The 21,394-nt window shown below is 42.8% G+C and overlaps 1 protein-coding gene across 1 annotated transcript; it reads right to left on the reverse strand.

Moving 5' to 3' along the window:
- Positions 396-19,723, reverse strand: CA5A (carbonic anhydrase 5A). The gene is made up of 7 exons (XM_021408848.1): positions 19,539-19,723; positions 12,916-13,113; positions 8,547-8,665; positions 6,758-6,853; positions 6,529-6,591; positions 5,767-5,922; positions 396-3,935 (listed from the first exon to the last, which is right to left on the reverse strand). The coding sequence occupies exons 1-7, from the start codon at positions 19,672-19,674 to the stop codon at positions 3,756-3,758; spliced, it is 948 nt and encodes a 315-aa protein (XP_021264523.1). The 5' UTR covers positions 19,675-19,723; the 3' UTR covers positions 396-3,755.

The raw sequence follows: 21,394 nt of genomic DNA on the forward strand, positions 1-21,394 counted from the left end.
GTTCAGTTCTATGAACACTAATTACCCAACAGAGAAAAGAACTTAGCTGACCGTTTTTAGGTTGAGTTTCACACCAACCATCAAACGAAGTAGTTTGGAACTTCAGATGTGGAATCTCACTGTAGACAGCACGTTGCCTCTATCCAGATGGAGCAAATAACTGGACATCCATCAGTACAGCTGCAACACAGAGGTCATTGTCCCTTCATCTCGATTACAATACAGTTCAGCAGAGCCTTTCATAGACTGCAGCATCAAAGAACGTCTGCCATCTGATCATATTCCGCTCCTAATGAAGTGGGTCATTCTGAAGGATGAATTGTATTGTTTTCCTTGGCAGAAAATCTACTTTCTAACTTGGAGAGCTCAACTGCGCAATGAAATACAGACACAGGTTCCTGTGCTTTTTTTTATTGCATAGTTGTACACTCGTTTAACAGCTTAAAAATGCAGTAGCTAGAAGTTTCTTTACATCAAAACTAAAAAGAAAGGTCTGTATCCCATGGGTACAAAAGGCACTTCTCATTACATATGTTGTCCACAAAGACACGGTTATTTCAGTAAATTATCATTAGGCACATGACAAATATTGAAGTAGGCACTTGAGAACTTCTACTCTCCCTTCAATAAGCCATCCTCACAATGATTTCCACTACAGCCTTTCATTCACAGCACTGGCTGCCACAGGAACGTCTCCCAGAGCAGTATTAAGTAACAGAAGTGATAATATGCAAGGATAAACACCCTGGTCTGTTTTGACCCTCCTCCATTGTACCGACTAAAAGAGCCTAAACACTCCTACGCAGACACCTTTCCAATGCAGTTGTGCAAAGTCATTACAAACACTAACTAAATTAGATAAGAACCCAATAAAATACAACAAAAACTAGAAAACAAACCAAAAAAAACCCACTTTCATTTCCAGTCTGTTAATTTCAACCGGAGTCTGCACCGTCCATGGGAACCAGAGATGCTAAAACACTAACATGGAAATGCGACGGGGATCCTGGAAGCAGCATAACTGTAACAGCAAAGCCCTGGAAAGCTTGTTTGTTTTAGCACTCTCCAGTCTATTTTTTCCTTTTCTGACCCTGTTTCCACAAATATATGAAACTCAGTGCTGAAATAGATCTTATGTCAGAATATTTCGATGTGACTCTATGTACGCCCATTAGCCAACAAAACCTCCACGGCAATACTTGAACAAAATGAGTAAACCTCTATGAGAATTTTGCATCTTAGTTCACTGAAAACAGAATATCCACCCCCATCTCAGACAGCTGCGTGATGCTGGCATGGTAAAGAGATTTACACAAATAAGAAGGAAATTTCCTTCAACGGAGCAAACCTCACCCATGAGAACTCGGTGGAACGTGAGCATCCTAGAGCATTACAAACCATCTGAAGATTGAACACTGACACCACGGTAATTCCCTAAGAACAAAATGAGTATTTTGTATTTGCATACGCCGGGGAAGGTCCATGAGTTAGTGAAACAAGCTCGGTGGATCAGAGGTACACAAAAACTTAGGGAAAATTACCAAGGCAACTAAAATACTTCGAGCAATTGCATGAAGCTTTTCTAGAGGCCCGTTCACTTATGATAGTGAGAGTGTGCTTGTTTTAAAGAACTTTAATACCCACAAGAAAAGATTTCCTAATCAGAGCTTATACAGCAATTCAGAGATACTGTCTTGGCTTGCAACTGGAAGCAGGTTAATTTTTCATTCCTCTTTTCAGCTGGTAATTCAAACTGATCCAAATTAAGCCAGGTTGTTCCCTCTGTAATCCTAACAGTTTTCCTCCATCAGTAAAGCAGCTGGCTTCTCCCTGATCTCACGGAGCCTATTTCAGTTCTCTCTACCATATCCACCTCCATATTTAAAAGCAGTGGTTTTAAATACTTTGGTTGATGCAGGATGCCTCTACCTAGCTTAGTTCTGCTGACTCACCTGCACTTTTAAATGTCAAGGCAACACTATGATGTTTCTGTATTACAGGGTTTTTCCTAATTGCTAACGATGGGAAGCAAAAATCCCACAGACAAACAAGATGTGCAACACAGTCAATTCTGAATTGCTGCCATCTTCCTACAGGGCCCTCAGAAGAAGAAAAATCTCCAAGAGCAGCACTGAAAGCCTCCAGCTTAACAACAAAGATTGAGTGCACTCAAGTCCAAAGCAAAAGGAATCTCCTCCTACTGCCAGGCCTGCACACATCCCTTCCCAAATTCTATTCAGAACCTGCCATTCTCTGGCAAAACCATCACTGAAGTGGCTCTGCAGACCAGAAACATAATAAAACCATCTGGCAGGTACAGCCAAAGTCATGCATGGTATAATTCAACTGAGCTGTAAGGGCTTGGGAAAGGTAATGAAATTGAAGATACAGAATATACGAAGTGGCATTACCTAAATATGTATATAGACTACATAGGGAGCAGGAGCCAAGAGAGGTTTTCTTGCATTTACCATGTAGTCACCCTAATATTAAGCAGCCATATTGCCAGCAGAGAAAGGCACAACTGTTGAAATGCAACAGAAGTCTGAGGTAGAGCTATTAAGGAAGCAAAGGCAGGAATTTGATTGGTCACACAAAAATAGTCAAAAGCTTTAAAATCATCAGGGTCACTCTAAAAAAAAAAAAGGGTTAAAGTGCTTTTAAAGTGAACACTTGGAATTGGAACGCACACTGTTAAATACAGCAAAGCATTAAAAGGCACTGGGAAAGGTGCACTACAGGAAATCATGGCTAGGAGCATACTTCAGAGGTAGACATTGTTCATGGCAATTGGACCATAACTTCAGTATAAGGCCCCACGACTGGTAGCTTAAACAATTCTGTCTGGTCCACAACTGAGTTCCAGCCACCACTTGTCTTTGTTACCATAAGGTGCTATATAAAAAACACGGTCCCCAGTAACCACGAGGGTAGGTAACTCTCAAGAACAGAAGTTCAGCTTAAGATAAAACTTTGGGAAGAGTGCACTGGTGCTCTAGAAGTTGCAGGAAAAAAAAAAAATCTTTCAAGTATCTGACCACTGCATGTTGTCCACACTCATCTACCATTCCATTAGGTTTCAAAAGCAAAATTAGTCCACAAATCCCATTCTACACTCCCTATAAGGTTTTGGAAAGTATTCTGGTTTATGGTATAGACAAGGCAGACATTCTGTGTCATCCATTACCAAACATGGGTCACACAGGCAAGGCATTTTTTTCCTTTTCTTCTCACCACCCTTCACACCAAGTCTTTGCTGCTGTTCTGAAAAAGGGACAAAGCTAAAACATCTCGGTACACGTGACTGCAGGAGACAGTTCTAGTCCCAAACCTCCAAAGCAATTCCACAGAGGACCTTAACAGACTTCACTCCTTCACACCTCCTGCTTGTTAGTGTGTTTTTAGTTGGGACTATTCATTTAAGCAAATCACTGAAGCAGTTTGGAAGAGACGCAGAACAATTCAGAAGACAGAAACAGGAAAAGAGATCTCCTGCCCTCCTTTTTCTTTAACTTTCTAAATTATTCCTTATTGATCCCTGCTTTTGAGTGAGGGATTTGTTAAGAGTTTGTGTTATTTCCTTAAATTAAAATACACACAGCCTCTCTACTGAAACTCAATTGACTCTTAGAACCGTAACTAGCTGTCTGTGAAACCGCACGGCATAAACACCCTGCAAAAAAAAAAAGGAAAGATCATTACAGAGTAAAGTAAAACCCAGTTACTACAATCTGGACGGACATTGCATGGGCCATCTATGGCCTGATCTGCTGAGCATGGTCCGAGTGCTGTGCTTCAATATCCAAGAGATGCCTGCTCTGGAAGGAGGAGCGGACGGTTCTGTTCATTAACGGCTGAAGAGGGCGAAAGTTGTCCACCATCCTCTTCTCTTCTTCACCATCTGAAGTGAAGAGCAGCATCCGAAATGCCTCCAGCTGAGAATGAGAAACGGCCAATTTTGTCACTTTACTAACTGGAGAATTTTTGGAGTACATGACAAAACACAGTCATTCATGCTTGGAAATTATCAGAGGTACTGTTACATTTGCATTCTGAGAAATTTCAGCGTGACCTCCTGGCACTTCTTCGTCACCTGCTGGTAAAGACTATGCCATCATCCATATCAATGCAGAAGATGAGCTGTTGGTCATACGCCATCTTCAGGCAAGCTAGATATGAAATGTGTCAGATCTGAGAAGGAACTGATTCCCATTCAAGAAATGGAACATATGCTATCTTTAAATAAATCTCTCCCAATTTAGCTCCTGGAGTTCCAAACCCTTCCTGGAGTTCTGTTCTCTTATACAGACATGCATATGCTGACACTCAGGAAAAACGCAGTCTCAACCTGCAACAATCTACATGGCTTTTGCTCTCAATGGTTTAGAGTTGGGGATCAAAGCGTGCAGCAGATCAGATTTTTAATGCTCACAAAGGACAGAAGAATGCTAAGTAAACAATAAGACTTTCAGTGACATGAAAGAACGAGTGAAGAACCAAGAGAACGAGTAAAAGTCTGAAGTGCAAGAAAAAAAGATACGCATTCATTTTTCCTTGCTCTCTTACAGTCTCCCCATTCTGTTCCTTTATTTAAACTAAAACATCGTGTACGTGCCTGTTCTTCACTGTTAATATTTGTTTTGAGTTTGACTTCCCATATGGTCGAGCTGCATGCAGCAGTTCTATTCAGAATCAGTATTTTGCCTCCTGTGATTGGACTTGCACTTCATTATTGATCAAAGTCTCAAAAACAAACAAAAACAGAACCAAACAGAACAAGTTTGCATTGCCTTCTAAACCACAAAAACAATTGGTGGATTGGACCAGAATGTTTTTGCTTATTTGCAACCATCTCCAGGACTTTTTCTGTGCTTGTAAAGCCTCTCAATTTACTGCACTTCTCTGAACAGACAAAAGTATCCTAAAAACTGCCAATAACAAAGCAGTTAATAGCACTGTTCTGATCAGTCCTCCCGTCCATTTTTGACTTGCCCTGCATCTATTTCATACCAAGGAATAATGTCACACTGTACAACAAAGTACTAAAATCAGAAGCAATAAAGAGCATGAAAAAAAGGCAGGGCTGGTGACAGCAGACTACTGACCATATGAACTAACTTCTGTAGTTTTAACGCTTGCTGAAGCCTTTGCCCTTGGGTTTTTTTATTTTAATTTCCTTTTAAAAAGGCAATACAGCCAAGTGGTGAGCAGACACGCCGACAAAGGCAAAGGAGAAAACCCAGTGGGGACTCTATCTTTGGCCATGAGAATGGCATGTGAAGGACTCAGAGCCACCATCCCTCCTGCACCCTCAGAGCCTGCCCAAGGGAAGGAACAGCCCTTGCAGGTTCTGCAAGAGTTCTGTGCAAATGAACGCACTATCAGCTATAGGCACAAAAGGTCAGAGTTCAGAATTTCACAAAAAAACACCCTTTCTTCTCCCTCCCTACAACAAGTAGGACTGCACTACGGTAAACAGAGAAAAGTTACGTGGCGTTCTAGTAAATAACCTGGTAAGGTTTCAAGGCATAGTTTCCAGCACAAGGTGTTGTTACCAGAAATCAGGATAAAGCTCTGTGTGGGCAGCTGGAGAAACACCTTTAACTGCTTACTGCTGAGGTCTTAAGCCTTCCAGCACTGTCTGTTGTTAAGATCAGGATACCCCAAAACAAATACTGGGTGCAAAGCAGCTGCTTCTGTGCTTCTTCCCTCTGTGGCAGCAGGCAGGCAAACAGGTGTGGTATTAAATATCAGCAAGAGACTTACCTGATTCTCATCGACCTCTATCGGCTGCTTCTTAATAATCCACGTGACTGACTCAGTAAGAGGGGGAGTAGTCAGAGAGCCTGCATACGTCCAGTAATCAGGGCATGAAGGTATCAGGCAGGAGGGGTCAAAGACATCAAACTCAATAACGGTGTCCTAAACCCCAGAAAGAACTTATTTTAAAAACTTGCAATTGGAGGGGGAAAAAAAAAAAGGACAGAAGATTTAAAGAGATCTTAATGATGAGATTAAATACTACAAACGTTTGCAAATGTAAAATTGTGCTGCAAGTATTAGTAATAATCTGCTTAAAGTAGTAAAGTAAAGCCTCAAACTTGTACAAGATTGTTAAGCTAGGTCTGAGGTAGAAGCAGCTATTGAGCAGACCAAATTTGGTTATTCCTACTATCCTTGCAAGACAAAACAAAGTGTGCAAAGGAACAACAGACTGCAGCAAGTGAGATACCAGCCAGTATGGAGGAACTCACCATTTTCTACACATGTATTTTACCCTCTCTTAAAGAGATACAATCTCAAGAGCACCATTTCTTTTTCTCATTATTTGGAAAGCTTGAAGTATCCAATCTCCTCCTTTAAGTATAGCATTTTTTTCTGCAGTATAATCAATAATTCACATGCCAATCAGACCCCTTACGGACGCTTAACATTCATTAGAACTTTACTATGCCCAAAGCATTATTTCTGTTGAATGGTTGTTGGCTACGCTGATTGAGAACTGGTGGGATGTGTAAAAACACTCACCTTGTGTTTAATTGCTGGCAAGGCATCCACCAATGTCTGCAGCCCTTCATGATGTGCTCCAAGCTACAAAAGACGAGTAAGAGAAAATATTAAGCCAACGTCTTACCTATCTACCTTAATCAGCTCTTTCAGACAAACAAGAAGCCATCTAGAGGTATTTTGCACTAAATGTGCTTTACCAAAATAAAACTAAATCATCATTAGAGCTTGTTATACAAAGCAGAAGTACCTTTAAAAACACTCCAATTACAGCCAAGCCATCACCCTCCATCACAGCCTCTTCAAAAGTTGGGTACACCACAGCATTCCAGTGTACTAAATGCAGCTGAAACATAAACGAATGAGACATCAACACACACAGAGCACGGCAATGACATCAAGAAACTTGACTTCTCATCTTTGTTACACTTGGTTCTTTGCAATTTGCAACACTGCAGTGAGCGGCCATGGAAATCAGAGGCCACAAAAATGAAGACCAAAGCACTGGTAGAAAATAAAGGCAATTCTTTTCTTACCAGCTGCCTTTTTTAAGCAAGACCCCAAAAAAATCTATAAAGTGCATGTCACACAAATGAAAAGAATGCTGTTAGCAGGGAACAGATTACAGAAATGATAGTTAAATAGACAAAAATTGCTTAGCATAACTGGAACTGAAGGACTTTCCCATCTGCTTTAATAGAATAGAAGTCCTCCATGTAAAGCACGCTTCCTTTGCACTGCTTACAGCCTGATACATGCATTCTCTGAAAGGCTCTGTGCATAAACTGCCAGCCTACACCAGTCCTAACACTTAGTCACAGCCTTGCTGCTAATAAGTACCTCACAAAGCTGACTGACATCGTTATGAACACATTAACAGGAGAGAAACATTCCCTCAGAAAAAAAAACCACACTTTTCAAATGCTTCACCTTTGGTGTATAATTATGTTTACTGCTGTTATACCACCTGCCCTGAGCGACTTCATCTGTGTTTTCCCCCTCGGCCCCATCCTCTTTACTGACTCTTTCCCTTAATTACGTAAGTACTGAGGCAGAATTCTGCCACGTCAGTGATTTCATAAGAGTTAAAAACAGAAAATAAAGCCATCATGAGAGCCATTATATTTCCACAGAAATAAGAAACATTCATGCTTTTTTCTTTCTTTTTCTGTTAATAATTGGAAGAAACTGTCCAACATTAGCCAGGACTCCAGGCTCACATGCACATGGGAATTATACTGTATACAAGTTGAGTACTGCTAGATTTCTGGAGTTACAGGTATGGGCAAGAGAATCAAACAGCCTTCTGTTTTCTCTTCAAATATTTGAGAAGAACAATATTTAGTACAAGTTTGGATTCTTGGTAAGTGTGTAGTAATAACAACCAAGGTGCTTTTAAAGCACTGAGGACTGGGAGGCTTGGAGGTCCACTAGACAGCAACTGAGATGTGCTACATTCACTGCACTCCCAAGGAAAGAGATCCTGCAGCTCCCACGAACTCCGTTTATTGCAGCTCAGGAGTAAAGCACTTGTAAAAACAAACTGAAGTGAGTTTGTACATTTCACCTCAGCATAATGCACAGCATCAGCTGGAACCTGCGAGTTCATTATGCCAGGACAAACGCCCGCCCTGATTGTTACAGAGACTGTTTATGATCCCTTTTCCCCTTTAAAAGGAGGAAAGACAAGTGATTTGTGCCACTTCCTCCTGACAGAGCTGGAATAGCAATGATGCTTCGCTGCCTGCCATTGGCTTGTCCAGCAGCTTCTGCTGTGGGCATTCAGGGAGAAGAAAACATCACTGAAGCTTTCAGGCAGGGGCCACTGTTTACTTCCAGTCTGTGTTCTCCTTCAGAAAATACAGTCAGTACAAACTTACTCCTAAATAGGTGAATGAGCTGTGGCAATTAGCAGGTCTTATCCTTGAGAGTAAGCAGTTTTCACAAATACAGCACTTTCTAGCAAGCATGACAGTTTGTACACAGACAGCCCAAGATGCAGCTTCTGTTATCTGCACTGCTCAGGCTTTTCCTCATACCTCTGCTGGGTAGAATTTACTGTCCACTGTGTGTTCTGAACCCCACTCGTTGATGGCTCCCCAGTGGAAGTGGAACTGCTTTAATCTGTACTGGTTTTCCAACGGACCTCCGACGATGACTAAAAAAAACAAGACAAGACATCCACAGCAACAAATATGATTTAGAACTGTCCAGACAAGCAGCACAGTTCCTTCAAACACATTCACCCAAAGAAAAATCTGTTGGAGCAAGCATCTTGCTGGAACAGTCCCTTATCCCTTGGTTAGTTTTACAAATCACGTTGTAAGGATACAACTGTTCAAACACATCACTATTTTTCCCCTGCAGTCTGAATAACCTATGTCAAATCAAAGATAAGCTGAAGAGTCTCCCCATCCAACTCCTCTCAACGTGCTGGTTTTTTTCCCCTTGCATCTCACATCAAGTTTGGTAGAGTCAAGGTGATTACATATTTAGTTCTATACTCTCCTCTTGGAGCGGCCAGATGAGAACTGCCTCACTGCAGAAAACACATAGGGTGACTAAGCAATGGATATCCATCTGCTGTCATCCTAAAGCAGCCTCAGTATTTATGAGAAATGCTGACATTTCCCATGGCAATAAAAGCCTTTAACATTTTCACTCAAGCTTCGCCAATAGTATCAGTAAATCGTGTCAAACTTGCTTTTGAAGCTACAAACACCCAAGTGTACTCCTCTGTCCCACAGCAGTTTTCAGACTGCACGTTAACAAATGTTAAAAAAGATCCTCTGCATACCCAGGAAAAATTAAAAAAAAATCGCTGGTATTATGCCAACTGTGAACTGTGCAAACAATGCTCCACAAAGGGCACAAGAACAGTTTGCCTGTGGGAACACTCTCAGTTTCTGGGAGCCATAAAGCATCTTGTAGCCAGGAATAAGGGTGAACATTCAGCCTGCCGTCCCGATTTCAGAAAGCCTCCCTGGATTTGGTAAATACATCAGTGAAAAACGTGACGCCTGGTTTTCTGCGCGCTGCTGGTTTCCATTCATTGCCAACTAATTGAACCAGGAACATCCTGCAGAGCCTTCCTGCTTGTTATTACATCAGGGCATCTGAGAGTTATAGCTCATCATTACTTCCAAAGGGCTGATATCAAACACATTGCTGTAGAAACCAGTTTGCCCATTTCTACTTAACCATACATCATGCTTCAATTTTGCAGCAAACCACTACATAAACTGCATAATCCAACACTACTTCTGGAAAGAAGTTAATCACTTTAATGCTAAGGAGAAAAAAAAATGAGAGGGATTGAAAGCTTTATTTCAGAACTAAAAAACTGCTGGTATGCTAACTAAATACTCTTTCATAACAAGCAGAGATGAGATAAACATCAATACACATTGCTTGTTTTAATTAATTTCATCCACAGCTGCTGAGCAATTAGCATAAATACAAAACTGACCATCACCAAAAAAAAAATCACGATGGCATAAGTTCCAGGGATGGGATGAAGATGAGGCCTGCACTGCCAAGTCAGAATTAAGGCTTCTGTACTCATTCCTGACTAAGCAAAGATGCAAACCCGTAAGTGACAACATTCGTGTGAGTAATCGCATTCAACTGAATGTTTGCTCCCGAGTTAGGAATAGGCACACGTGCAGAAAACCAGCAGGCAGAAGAAAGTGGCAAGAAGGGAAGAGGGCCTTACAACCCCTTTTTTAAATAAGCAGCTTCCTGGTCTACCTCCTCTCATTTTACCACGGTTTTGATAATTTCAAAGTAAGCTATAAGTTATAAGAAACTAACAAATAACAAGGGGAAAGAATCACGTCAGCCATCTCATTCCTTTGCAGTGGATGGCATTCATGCACACAGACAGGACCACATTCTGTACGTACCTTCCCCACACCCTCTCCTTCATCCTCCTGCTCTGCTCAAAAGCAAACACCCCATTGCAGCACTGCCTGCATCTTTTGCCAAAGCCTTTTTTGCCTCATCTCAGGAGTTGGGCTTTTCTGTCTATCCTGGATGCACACCTTCGTCTTCTGTTTCAATTTTGTTGTTTTTCTAATTTATTTATTCATAAGCTTCCTTCTCTGGATTTCTATTATTGTTAGGCATAAGCCGGCAGAAAGAAAACAAATGAGGAACAGCAACAATAATGAGAAAGGCAGGGGAGAGATGCAGGCACCTGGAAATCAGATCATTTATACAGCAACACCCCATGACGCGTTGTTTCTGTCAGTTATTTTGGAGTTCCATCTCTGATTGAATACCACTCTCCACGAACCATCATCACCATTAACTGACTTTAATTGAAGGAAGATGACGATGATGGAAAGGCAGCCAGCCAGAAAGAGGCAGCAAGAAAGCTCACTATGATTTACCTCAAGCTTTCAGTCTTGGAAATGAAACAGAAGAGATCTTTCAGAGCTGCGATGCACTGTGAATAGCCAGCCTCAAAAAGGCCAGCACCCCTCTAACTGAGGGTCTCCATCTCATGCTTGCCCCTATGAGTACTGTTTCCTGTCTATATTTCCTGCACGTTTCTTAACTGCCTGTTGGCAGCTCCCCTCTACTGCATCAGTTCTTACAGGGAAAAAACCACACCGCTATCCACTGAACTGCAGCAAACAATCACGCTTTCTGGGAATGTGTCCTCAACAGATAACAGGCTATGGATGTATAAATGAAAGATTAAAAGAAAAACACAGCTAAAATTAATAGGCTAAAATCACTGATGAGTTTGTTAGTGCGTCTCCATCGTAAGCTCTCTTCTGATTAGTGAAAGTGCAGTTTGTACTGTAAAAACAGGTGGTTTCTCTATTATATATGAAAGCCCTGAAATGAACAAGGGCAAGAACATTTCCTGGGTGAACAGCTCCAAAGAATGAAAACAAACAAACCATCAGGCCCTGAAATGAACAAGGGTGTGAATGTTTCCTAGGTGAACAGCTGTAAACAATAAAAAAACAAGCAGACAGAAAACCCACACTGTCTATCAGCCTCCTTCCAAACATCAACCAAAAAACGCTGGTACCAGGGAGACTAAGCATTTATTTGCTAGTGTGCTAAAAGCTTCATTCCCAAGAGCACTGTGAAATCCCGTAAGGAGTTCCAGCATCTCTCCTGGTAAGCAGTCATCTCAAGGATAAATGCCTCTAATCCAACAAGTTCAGATTGGCCCAGGGTCCCTCTGTGCTCCCCTCCAAAACAAGCTGAATAATTGACACGAATCACGTGTTTCTCAATATCCCTGACCGACCAGTTCACCTACTCTTACAAAATATCCTTCTTAAATGACAATATACTTTGGTAAACTAAAGTTTAAAAAGGAACGATCAACAGGAAATCTCTAATTTGGTAGCAATCTCTCGATTTCTAATCACTTGACTCTACTGAGCATATAAAAAAATAGCTGCTCAGGTCAGAGTGCTCATTCCTAATAAATTGCTGGAATGCTTGATTGGATTCTGCATGCACAGACTCCTGCTGATACTAAAACAACAGGAACACATGCACCTGCTCCATATGGTAGCAGCTCAGTATTATCTCAATACACTTTTAAAGAATTAAGTAAGCATGTGTAACACTATAATGGGATGGAAAGCACAGCAGTGAGAGCGAGGTAGCAAAGTCCCAGGCTGCAGCAAGTGAGGATAAGCCTAAATGCAGCAGCTGTAGACACAGAAACAAAGGAAAGAAGCTGCTTACTTTCAGAAGGCCTCAAGCAAACAGAGATCTCCAGCAAGATCCCCTCGCCTCCATTGCCAACCCTTAAATGAGGGCTGGGAAGGGATGGGTCCTGGCTCTACCCCTTGCAGTCACTCAGGTGCATTGCTTGCAGCTGAGCTCCCCTGGGCTGGCCCTGCCTTCCCACCAGGTGCTCCATCACTGCTTCAAGCTGTGACTTAGCATTCCCACTGCAGCACGCATGCTTTCCAACTGAAAGTAATTTTGCTACTGATTATTTCAAATGCATTAAATATATCTGTTTACATTGCAAAAGAGAAGTGGTAGATTACTTTAATAAAGTTTAATAATAAAACCTTACTTAAAGGTAAGTAGATACATACACCTATGACTGAAGATTGACTCACATAAGCAAAGCTGCACTATTACAGGATGTTATGGAGAGGCAGGGCATTAAGGCTTGGGCAGTAAAAATAAATGTCACCCTACAACAGAGAATGCGCGTACAACAGCCACGTTAATAAACGCACGGTAAAAGGGAGCCCACATGTAACTTCTGTAACTACAATTCCCACTGCCAAAAACCTGTTTAGCTGAAGCTCCTTTTCAACATTTGCACTGTTATTCAACGTGAGGTTTTCACAGCAAAGACTTCTCCGCTCTAAGCGTCACCAACACATCGAGTAGATCTCGCTCAGTTCTGCTCACTTGATCTATCATCAGAATCATCGAACTCCACCAGGAACGAATACCCGTTGTTCCAGATGTGAAGACACGTTGCTGGGTCGTAGCTGATTTTCAGAGGCTTCAGAACGGGGTCATAGACGCTATCTCTCCACTGGATGTTGATCGGAGACTGCCGAGTGCCCCCGGGAATCGTAAGCGGGCTCTGCCAAAGCGGATGCACTGGAAGACAACAAAGAGAGTTTGGCTCTGACGCGTGATGGCAGAACTCACATCTAAAAACTTCACAACTTTCTGGCGAGAAAAGGCGTATTGAAATACTGGCTCCAAAGGATCATTTAAGTTAGCAGGTACCTAGGAAAGTAAAATAATTCATAACAATGATAAAAACGAAACTGCATCAAAAAAAAAAAATTCCAATTACGTGAGTCAGAGCTACACAGGGAAGCCTAACAGGCTGACTCACAGCTGCGGCGAAACTCGTGCATTTGCAAAACACTCGTCAAAGAAATTGCCCCTCTTAATTGTCAGAAAATTGTTTTCCTTTCATTGCAAATGGATTTCGAGGCAGCTCGGTTTGCAGCTTTGCCACACCACGGCAGTTTCCTCGGCGCACCGCTGCCCGACGCCAGCTGGCAGCAGCCGCAGGCTGAACCCCCCAGCCCCAGGCAGAAGCGCTCTGTGGAGATGCCTCCCCTCCCCACGGACCTCAGCTCTCCAAGCCCACCGCACCGTGCCCACAACCGCGTCCCGCAGTGCCACATCCCGGCGGTTCGCCGACACCCCCGGGGTCGGGGCTCGCCACCTCCCTGGGCAGCTTTTCCCTTCGCCTCCCCCGGCAAGGAGCAAACCCTCGGGCGGGCAGTTCCCCGCGAGCCGCCCGCCATTTGCCGGTGTCCCAAAGCGAGCGGACGGAGCGCACCGCCCTTCCCGGGGAGACCTGGCACCTCCTCAACTCGGGGCTGGAAGGCGGCAGGGACCCCTCAGAGATCGGGAAAGGAGAGCGGAGGGGACGAAGGCAGCCACCGGCTCCCCCGAGGGAGCGGCGGGATGGGCGCGCGCGGCTCCAACGAGGGAGCCCCGACGGGAGCGGCACTCACGGGCGTTCCGCAGGCGGTACGAGCAGCAGGCCCCCAGGCTGCACCGCCGCGTCCCCCGCCATGAGGCAGCGGCCGCCGCCACGGCCCGGCGCAGCAGCAGCGGGAGCATCGCGCGGCGCTCCGCGGATCGCGGATCGCGGCCCCTCCCGGCCCGGCCCCGCCCGCCGCCATGGCGCCCTGAGGGCGGTGCTGCGCTGCCCGGCGGGCTTCCATCCTGCGGCCGCCTTAGATGAGAGCTGCCTGCAGGTACGTGGTGGCCATTTCCCACGGTCAGGCTGATTCAGCTGTGTGAGTACTCAGGATCAACTAAGATACTCAGCTGGAGGCAAGCGAGAAGTGTTTGCTGTGGTTTACAGTACTGCGTAAGAAGTCTCCATTGCATCCACAGTAAAACACCAGTTGGACACTCCTGAGTTGAAAGAGTTGAGATCTGGCAAGCCATTTGCTTCCAGTGGCTGCACAGGGAGGTGCACAGACAGCATGCGATCTCATACAAATGTCAGGATTTATTACACCTGAATCTCCTTTTACTTCCCCTGTCCCTCAATATGCCTTCTGATAAGTGCCATGTGCTAGGATTCAATTGCAAATGCAGTGAATTCTTGCTTTGACTGCCAATGTTTTTAAAGTTTATTATTGCCCACATGGAGCTTCCTGTAACTTAAAAAGAAGAAACAAAAGACCATGAAGGTCATTCATTCAGGCTTTGCCACAGCTCAGTAGTTTCCTGACCACGCTCAGGACTCTGTATTCAGCTCAGGTCATAAATGTCTGTTGCTGAAGCTACTTATGAGGACAGCACATGTGAGCTCCATGCTTAACTGCATCAGGGAGCACTGGCGAAGCTTCAGATATTTTTAACATTGAGCATAAACAAGAGATGTTTTTTCCTTTTATCTGTTAGCAAAATAAGCTTATCATTACTTTCCGTTCTTCAGTGACACGTCCTCAAAACACAGTTGAGTGTCTTGAGCGACCTAGAGGACACGGCTACCAAATTAACGTAGAGTTTACATCATAGTATAGATGCTTATTGTTGCGGAGCATAACCTGGTTGCTGTGCAGCTGTCACTTCTCTACATGTGAAAAATAAGCCTCCCAACTCCACTCGGTCGTCTTTACACTAAGAAGCACGAAGATAGCCAAACTTTGTCAAGCCTTTTAGGGATTTGATCCTGCAAGGATCTCTAAAAGCTTATTATAGAGCTACTAAACTGAACAGAGTGAGTCAGTTCTTGTGGGCTGAACGGCACAACCAGAGAAAAATTCTCACAGCGTAGGCTTGTGGAAACAATTGGCTGTTCAGCTGCAAAGCTGCAGAGAAATAACTGCCCCACAACACTTCTGTTTTCCTTCTGGATCATTCACAGAACGTGCATCCAGCTTACATACACGTGCTGTTTCTTACTGAGCATGTATTTCAGTAAAGCTTGAGCCTTTAATTACAGAAAAACCTTTTCCTTCTCGAGGTGTTGCTTTTCTTTGTTTTGGAAGCTGCAGAAAAATGCAAGGACTAGCTGCAAAAGAAAAGCCCTACACTTTGTTCTCAGCGTTCAGCAAGAATGGCCAAAATCATTTTTTTTCTGGACCATTTCAGAAACAGAACTTCTCCATGCCCACGCCCCAGTTAGAGGTGCTTTTTGGCAGGCATGCAGCAAGCTGGAGAGAATGACAGCTACCAGAATTGCAACATCTTTCTTCTCATGTTTTTTTTTTTTTTAATTATGACCTTTCTGGACCATCTCGAGGGTTTCAGTTACGCCCTCTGTTGTTCCTGCACTGGCAGTGCTTTCTGCCTAAGAGGAACAGCACAACCAGAAACCTGGCAACTGGCCTAGGGGGTAACTGAAAGTGATACCGAACTGACAGGGGAAGCAAATAAAAACCTTATTTAATAGATCAGTTTCCAAATGGGCAAATGAAGAGAAACTGAGAATTAAGTTACCACACAGTCTGTACACTGACTTTATGTATACCTCATCTATGATCAACGAGGAAGGGTCTAGTTTATTCATCTTCCTTTGTTATGGGCAGATCCACGGTACTGTCAGAACAGTTACAGTAAATGCTGTAGTAGAACAATGGTGACATCTCGCAAGTTATCCATGAAGACAGACCCATTAGAACAAATTTGTACCTTGTTTTGTTTTCTTTTGAACCTTCCAGACAGACACAGTGGTGCTACATTTAGTCTTATAGCATTTAGAGGCACTGCTCTTTTTTCCTGCCTTTCCCAATTGAGGTAGATAGAATGGCACCGTGGCTCTGTACTTTGAGTTGTTCTCTGTGATTACTAGCAGCTGTGGATGCTTTAACGGATCTATTTGGACTAATTGTTAGAAAGTCCAATTAGCACTGATGTACCAAAGCATCAGAAGTTTCAGGGTGTGAGTAAAGATCCAAACTGAAATACAGGTTGCACATACTAATGTGCTGTTTGTTATTTATAACAATTTCCAAGAAAGCATCTTGATAGCAACAGTTGTACAGTAAAAAAAAATCCAGAATAAATTCAGTTAAATGAAAGGGTCCGCTGCCAGTTTGCACTAATGTAAACTTGATGTAAAGAGACAAAACTTTTTTTCGTGGTTTGCCAGATCTGGTTTGGTGAAGCAAGAGTAGCTTACAATTATCTGAAATCCCCTCAAGTATCCTGGGGGGGGAAGGGGGGGAGATGTCATATAAGGGATTTAAATTAGAATAAAGAGTACAAAAATTAGTTTGGATAGTTGTCAAGTAAAAATGAGGGTAAAATGACTCAGCTTTAGTGGATTTTAGTCTTTATGGTTTTAATCTTTAAAAACTAAAAATAATAAAAAAATAAGGCCTGTTGAATAAAGCCCTTTGTTTCCACAGGGCCTTTTGAACAAGCTTCACCCTGCTCTGAAGTAAAACAAGGAGGACAGGGCTGTGGGAGCAGTTAGGAAACCGCACCCATCTGAAAGAAATGTGCTTTTTTCTTGCATTGTGCTTTCCATAGCAACACATTCGGAATTAGAAAAATAAACATATAAACTTTAAAGGGCCATGGCTCTGCTTCAGCCACTTGGATTGAATATTGGAGAGGAAATCCAAGATAGGTTGATTTCTTTGAGGCTTTTTAGTATGAATCAAGATTTTGGACAATAGCGGCACTGGTTGGCTATGGTCCATCATGACAAGGTGTTGAAAGTTCTGCTGAACTGATGTCAGAGTTGGACTGTGATGTAGGCCAGTTTATTGATAAACAGTCCAATGCTTTTTATCAAACGGATGCAACTGACAGAGTACTCTTAAGCTCAACAGGAAAGCAGCAGCAGATTGTGAAACGCTGAGCTTTTTTCTCTGCTTCCAGAAGGTTTGGCAGAGATAGGAGCCTGGATGAGAAGGCAGTGGCTGAGGCTAAGTCCAGATAAGAAGGTAATTTCAGTTGGCAAGGTAAAGTAAATAGGGGCTTTATCTTTTCTGTATAAAAACATTTGCTGAAATTATGCACGTGGGTTTAGCAACGCTGCACGGAAAAGACTTAAGCTATCTCGTGGACAATTTGTGTACAGCTACTGCAATTGTATGTGCTGTCCTGGAGATGGCACACCTGGATCGTGTGTCATTGCTGTACTTGGGCAGTTATTTAAAATAGAATGAAAGGACTCTGCTTCCCTTTACGTTCTCAAAGAGTAAGAAAGCAGAAAGCCCTTCAGTTTTTTTCTGGCAATAATTATCAGGATGAAGGTATACTCCACAGCTTTGAAGTGGAGAGCATTTCCAGCAACTCTTTTATTGTATTAGAAGGTGCCTGAAACCCCCAACCTCTGCGTATTGTTGGATACTCCATAGAGTTTACTGCAGGCAGCCACTGTGGTACTCAGTGTCAGTAAAAATCTTCACATATATCCTATGCTCCTCAGGATTGTTTCTACACTGCTTCCTCAGTGAATTGCAGGAAATTCGTTTGTACTTTTGGGAGGTCACAATGAGAATCCAGCAAAAGGCACTGGGAAGCTTCAGTCTCTGAATGATTGAATCTGTGTTGTCATAGCAAAAGTCTGAGCATCACCACCTAGCTTGGCAAGAGACTGCTTCTGTGAATGGGAATGGTACAAAGGGAAAGGTAAAAGATGAACTTCAGGGTAACAGTGAAATGAGAAAGATCAACTTTTCAGTGAAGACAATACTATATAGTCTGGTCTTGGCAAACTTCAAAATGTGGACCATTTGTTTGATCAAGTCTTTGTCGCTGAGCTGACTGCTCGTACTATTATCTGCAAATAGCTGAGTTTAATTGCACGTGTGTTTTGCTTTCAATGCATGTTATGTACGTGGTCTAGCCACCAGATGGAGGAACACACAGGCTGGCTTCTTCAGAGCTAGTGTCTGTTCCCTGGCAGCCGAAACCAATCATTCCAAAGATGGTATTTTTCTGAATCAGTTTGTTTTGGCATTTCCTGCCTAGATGTCATGGAATAGAGAAAGATTTCAGTAATAAATAGCATCTGTCTTAAACTGAAGAGGAACGTGAGCAAAAACAGATAGTATCTGTAGTTAGTTTAATAGCAGAGTGGCCTTGGGATGAAATGGCCTTGGATGATCTCTTCCAGGAATGTCTGTTAGCGTGAATTTTGGTTTCTCGGTGCAGTTTCCAATGGACAAGTGGTCACAGGAATAAACATGGCATCATTTAGCTCCCTGGTGGGATCCTATGGACCATGGATAACCCCCAAACAATTAGCACATCAAGACAGAGATGGCAGCCTTTCTGCGCTGTGCCTTCTGACTCCACCAAACAATTCCAAATAATTAAAAGAAGAGATGAGAATCACATCAGGGTTTTCAAGGAGGGATACAGCTGTTCTCTGAGAAAAGTTAATAAGAGAAATACATTTACAGAGAAAAAAATACTGGAAACAAAGGGACTTGGTAGATGTAAAAAGTTATTCTTCGCTATTTCTCCATCTGACATTATCTTCACATGAGCAAGTAGGCAATCTCTGGCTGGCTTCACTACAAATCCGATTTAGATCAGCTTGTCATCATTTCAAACAACTAAATCTTTGACATTTTCATTTATGCGTATATTGCACTTAAGTCATTTCTTATAGATCTGCTATACGCAGGCTTTGTGGTTAGTACTTCTATTAGGCCTCATTTGCAACATTTAACATTGTAGCATCCATTAAATTCAAAGCCATTCAGAATCCATTGTGTAAATCCAGATTTCATTGAAGCTAGTTAAGGCCTTGCACGACAAAATTAGTTGTTGCAAAGTCTGTTTCTTCATTGTAGTTACAAGCTGAAATCACAAAGAACCCAGTAACACTGCTAGAGCAGAAATAACAACGTTTGAATCCTGCACTTGGAAAGAAATCAGGCAATTCGGTAAGGTATTTCTATCTCTAGTTCCTCTCCTTCTATCCACTTTTTCCTTAAACTTTCAGGGACATTCTAAAAAAAAATTCCCTTTTTCTGTTAGCTAAGAAATAAGAGCATCAGCTGCATCTGCCATCTTTGTACCGCTGCATCTCACTTCTGCGGGTATCCAGAACTGTTTTGATAACAAGAAATACTTACATGCATCGTTCCTGTTTTTAGGAGTGCAGGCGGCCAGGCTGCAGCTTCGTGCTGGCGCTGCTGGTGAGCTCCAGACAGTTTTCAACTGCTTGAATAAGTGTCCCAGGGTATTTGTCTTTATGCTATTCATCATCATCTCCTTAGCACTTGAAATCTTCCCTTAGTCAAACAGCCCAAGGAACTTTCCGGAATCCAGCAACCTATCAACACGAAAAGAGGAAAAAAAAAATGCTGTGGGCATAACGGCTTCAAGGGATCTCCAGACCTATTTATAACAAAAAATTGAGAGCACCCTTTCTTGGCTGGAGAGAAAGCTTACCAAATAGTTAATTTTCAACTTGTCCCTGTTCTGGCTTTTCTCATTGGCTCTAATTTTGTTGGAGGCTGGGCTAGTTGATGATTATTTGTGTGCTTTCCAGGCTTTCTCTCATGTGGCTCCAAGAACACTGAAGGGTTACAGAAACTGCTCTTTCATATGCAAGAAGAGGTTTCTTATCATTTCTTCACGCATGCATTCTTTGAATACTGATAGCTAACCATTGCTGTCATTGACAATTGTGATTCTGAGGAGTGATGACTGCCCAAGCTGAGGAATTCACAGACATTTGTAGATAGACAAGGCTTGCTCAGAGCAGGAGATGGAGCAAATGCCTGCAGAAAAATATTTCAACTCTGAGCACATAGTACAGTACTATAGCAACCACAAGGTGAAGAATTTGTTCTTCTGAGCTATAAGATGCCTCATAAGAGGGTTTGTTTCATGTAGACTGAGAACACACCTGTGGAACCATCATTACTGCTCCCACTGTAGCTCAAACATCACTTTGGCCCAGCTGAAGCGTTTCTTCAGTGGGAGAACAGGGTTCCCTGACCTGCTTCTTAGGGATGAAAGCATGAGAAGAGCTACTCCATTATTTCCACATGCAATTTCAGTAACTTTTGTTTCCTGATGGAAAAGATCTGTGTTTTATGGCCTCCTTTTTGCTTTCTTTGGGGTGTATCTGCCATTGTAATCACTCTTCCTACCACAACCCCTTGTAGATTCCCATTCAAACCAAGCGACTCATTCTCCAAAGACTTCTCACAGCGTTGCAGGTTATTATCAGCTCTATGGGAATAAGATGGAAAGACATCTGCAGAGGGTGCCTGCACATGTCAGGGAATGACAGGCAGCTCTCTCCCAGGGCAGAGGAAGGGGAGCCCAGTACCATCAGAGCCCTTACCAGCAGGATACCATCCTGCAGACACTGAGCAGAGCTGGCCCTGATAAGAAGGTCCATTACAAGCTCACAATGCAACAAGCAGAAAACCAGGTCCAAGGTCCAACCAGGGAGCCTGAACAGGAATGAAAGGAGACAGGGCCAAAGCCAAGCAACAGCATGGGTCTAAAGTCCTTCTTATTGACAAGGCTAAAGGCAAACCTGAAAGTTAGTGCCCCAACAACAAAGCTCAGAGAGCTCAAGCCTGAGCTTAAACGGGCTCTTAGGCCATGGGTGGGAGCATGGTGGGGGCTCCAGGTGAAGCTCCTTAAGGTGATCAGGGCTTGTTAGGGGCCTCAGGGTCCTGACAACACATAGCACTAATGAGGCCTTTAATTATTTTTATGCAAGTAGTTGTAAAGTTCACATGACTGTTTTCCTCTATTAAGTACATAGGAGGGCATATATTAAAAGCTACATAATCTGTCAGTGATTGAACAAGATGTGATAAGTCTATTAATATTCTGGCATTAAAAATCAGTCCTTTCTTAATCCATAAAATTACAGATGAAGAATTTCTCAGTAGGTGTTTTTGCTTAACAACTGGTGGTATTTTTTATTAGAAACATATTTAATTGGTGATATTTTCATTAAAGA

The sequence above is a fragment of the Numida meleagris genome, chromosome 10, assembly GCF_002078875.1.
Source record: "Numida meleagris isolate 19003 breed g44 Domestic line chromosome 10, NumMel1.0, whole genome shotgun sequence".
Classification (NCBI taxonomy): domain Eukaryota; kingdom Metazoa; phylum Chordata; class Aves; order Galliformes; family Numididae; genus Numida; species Numida meleagris.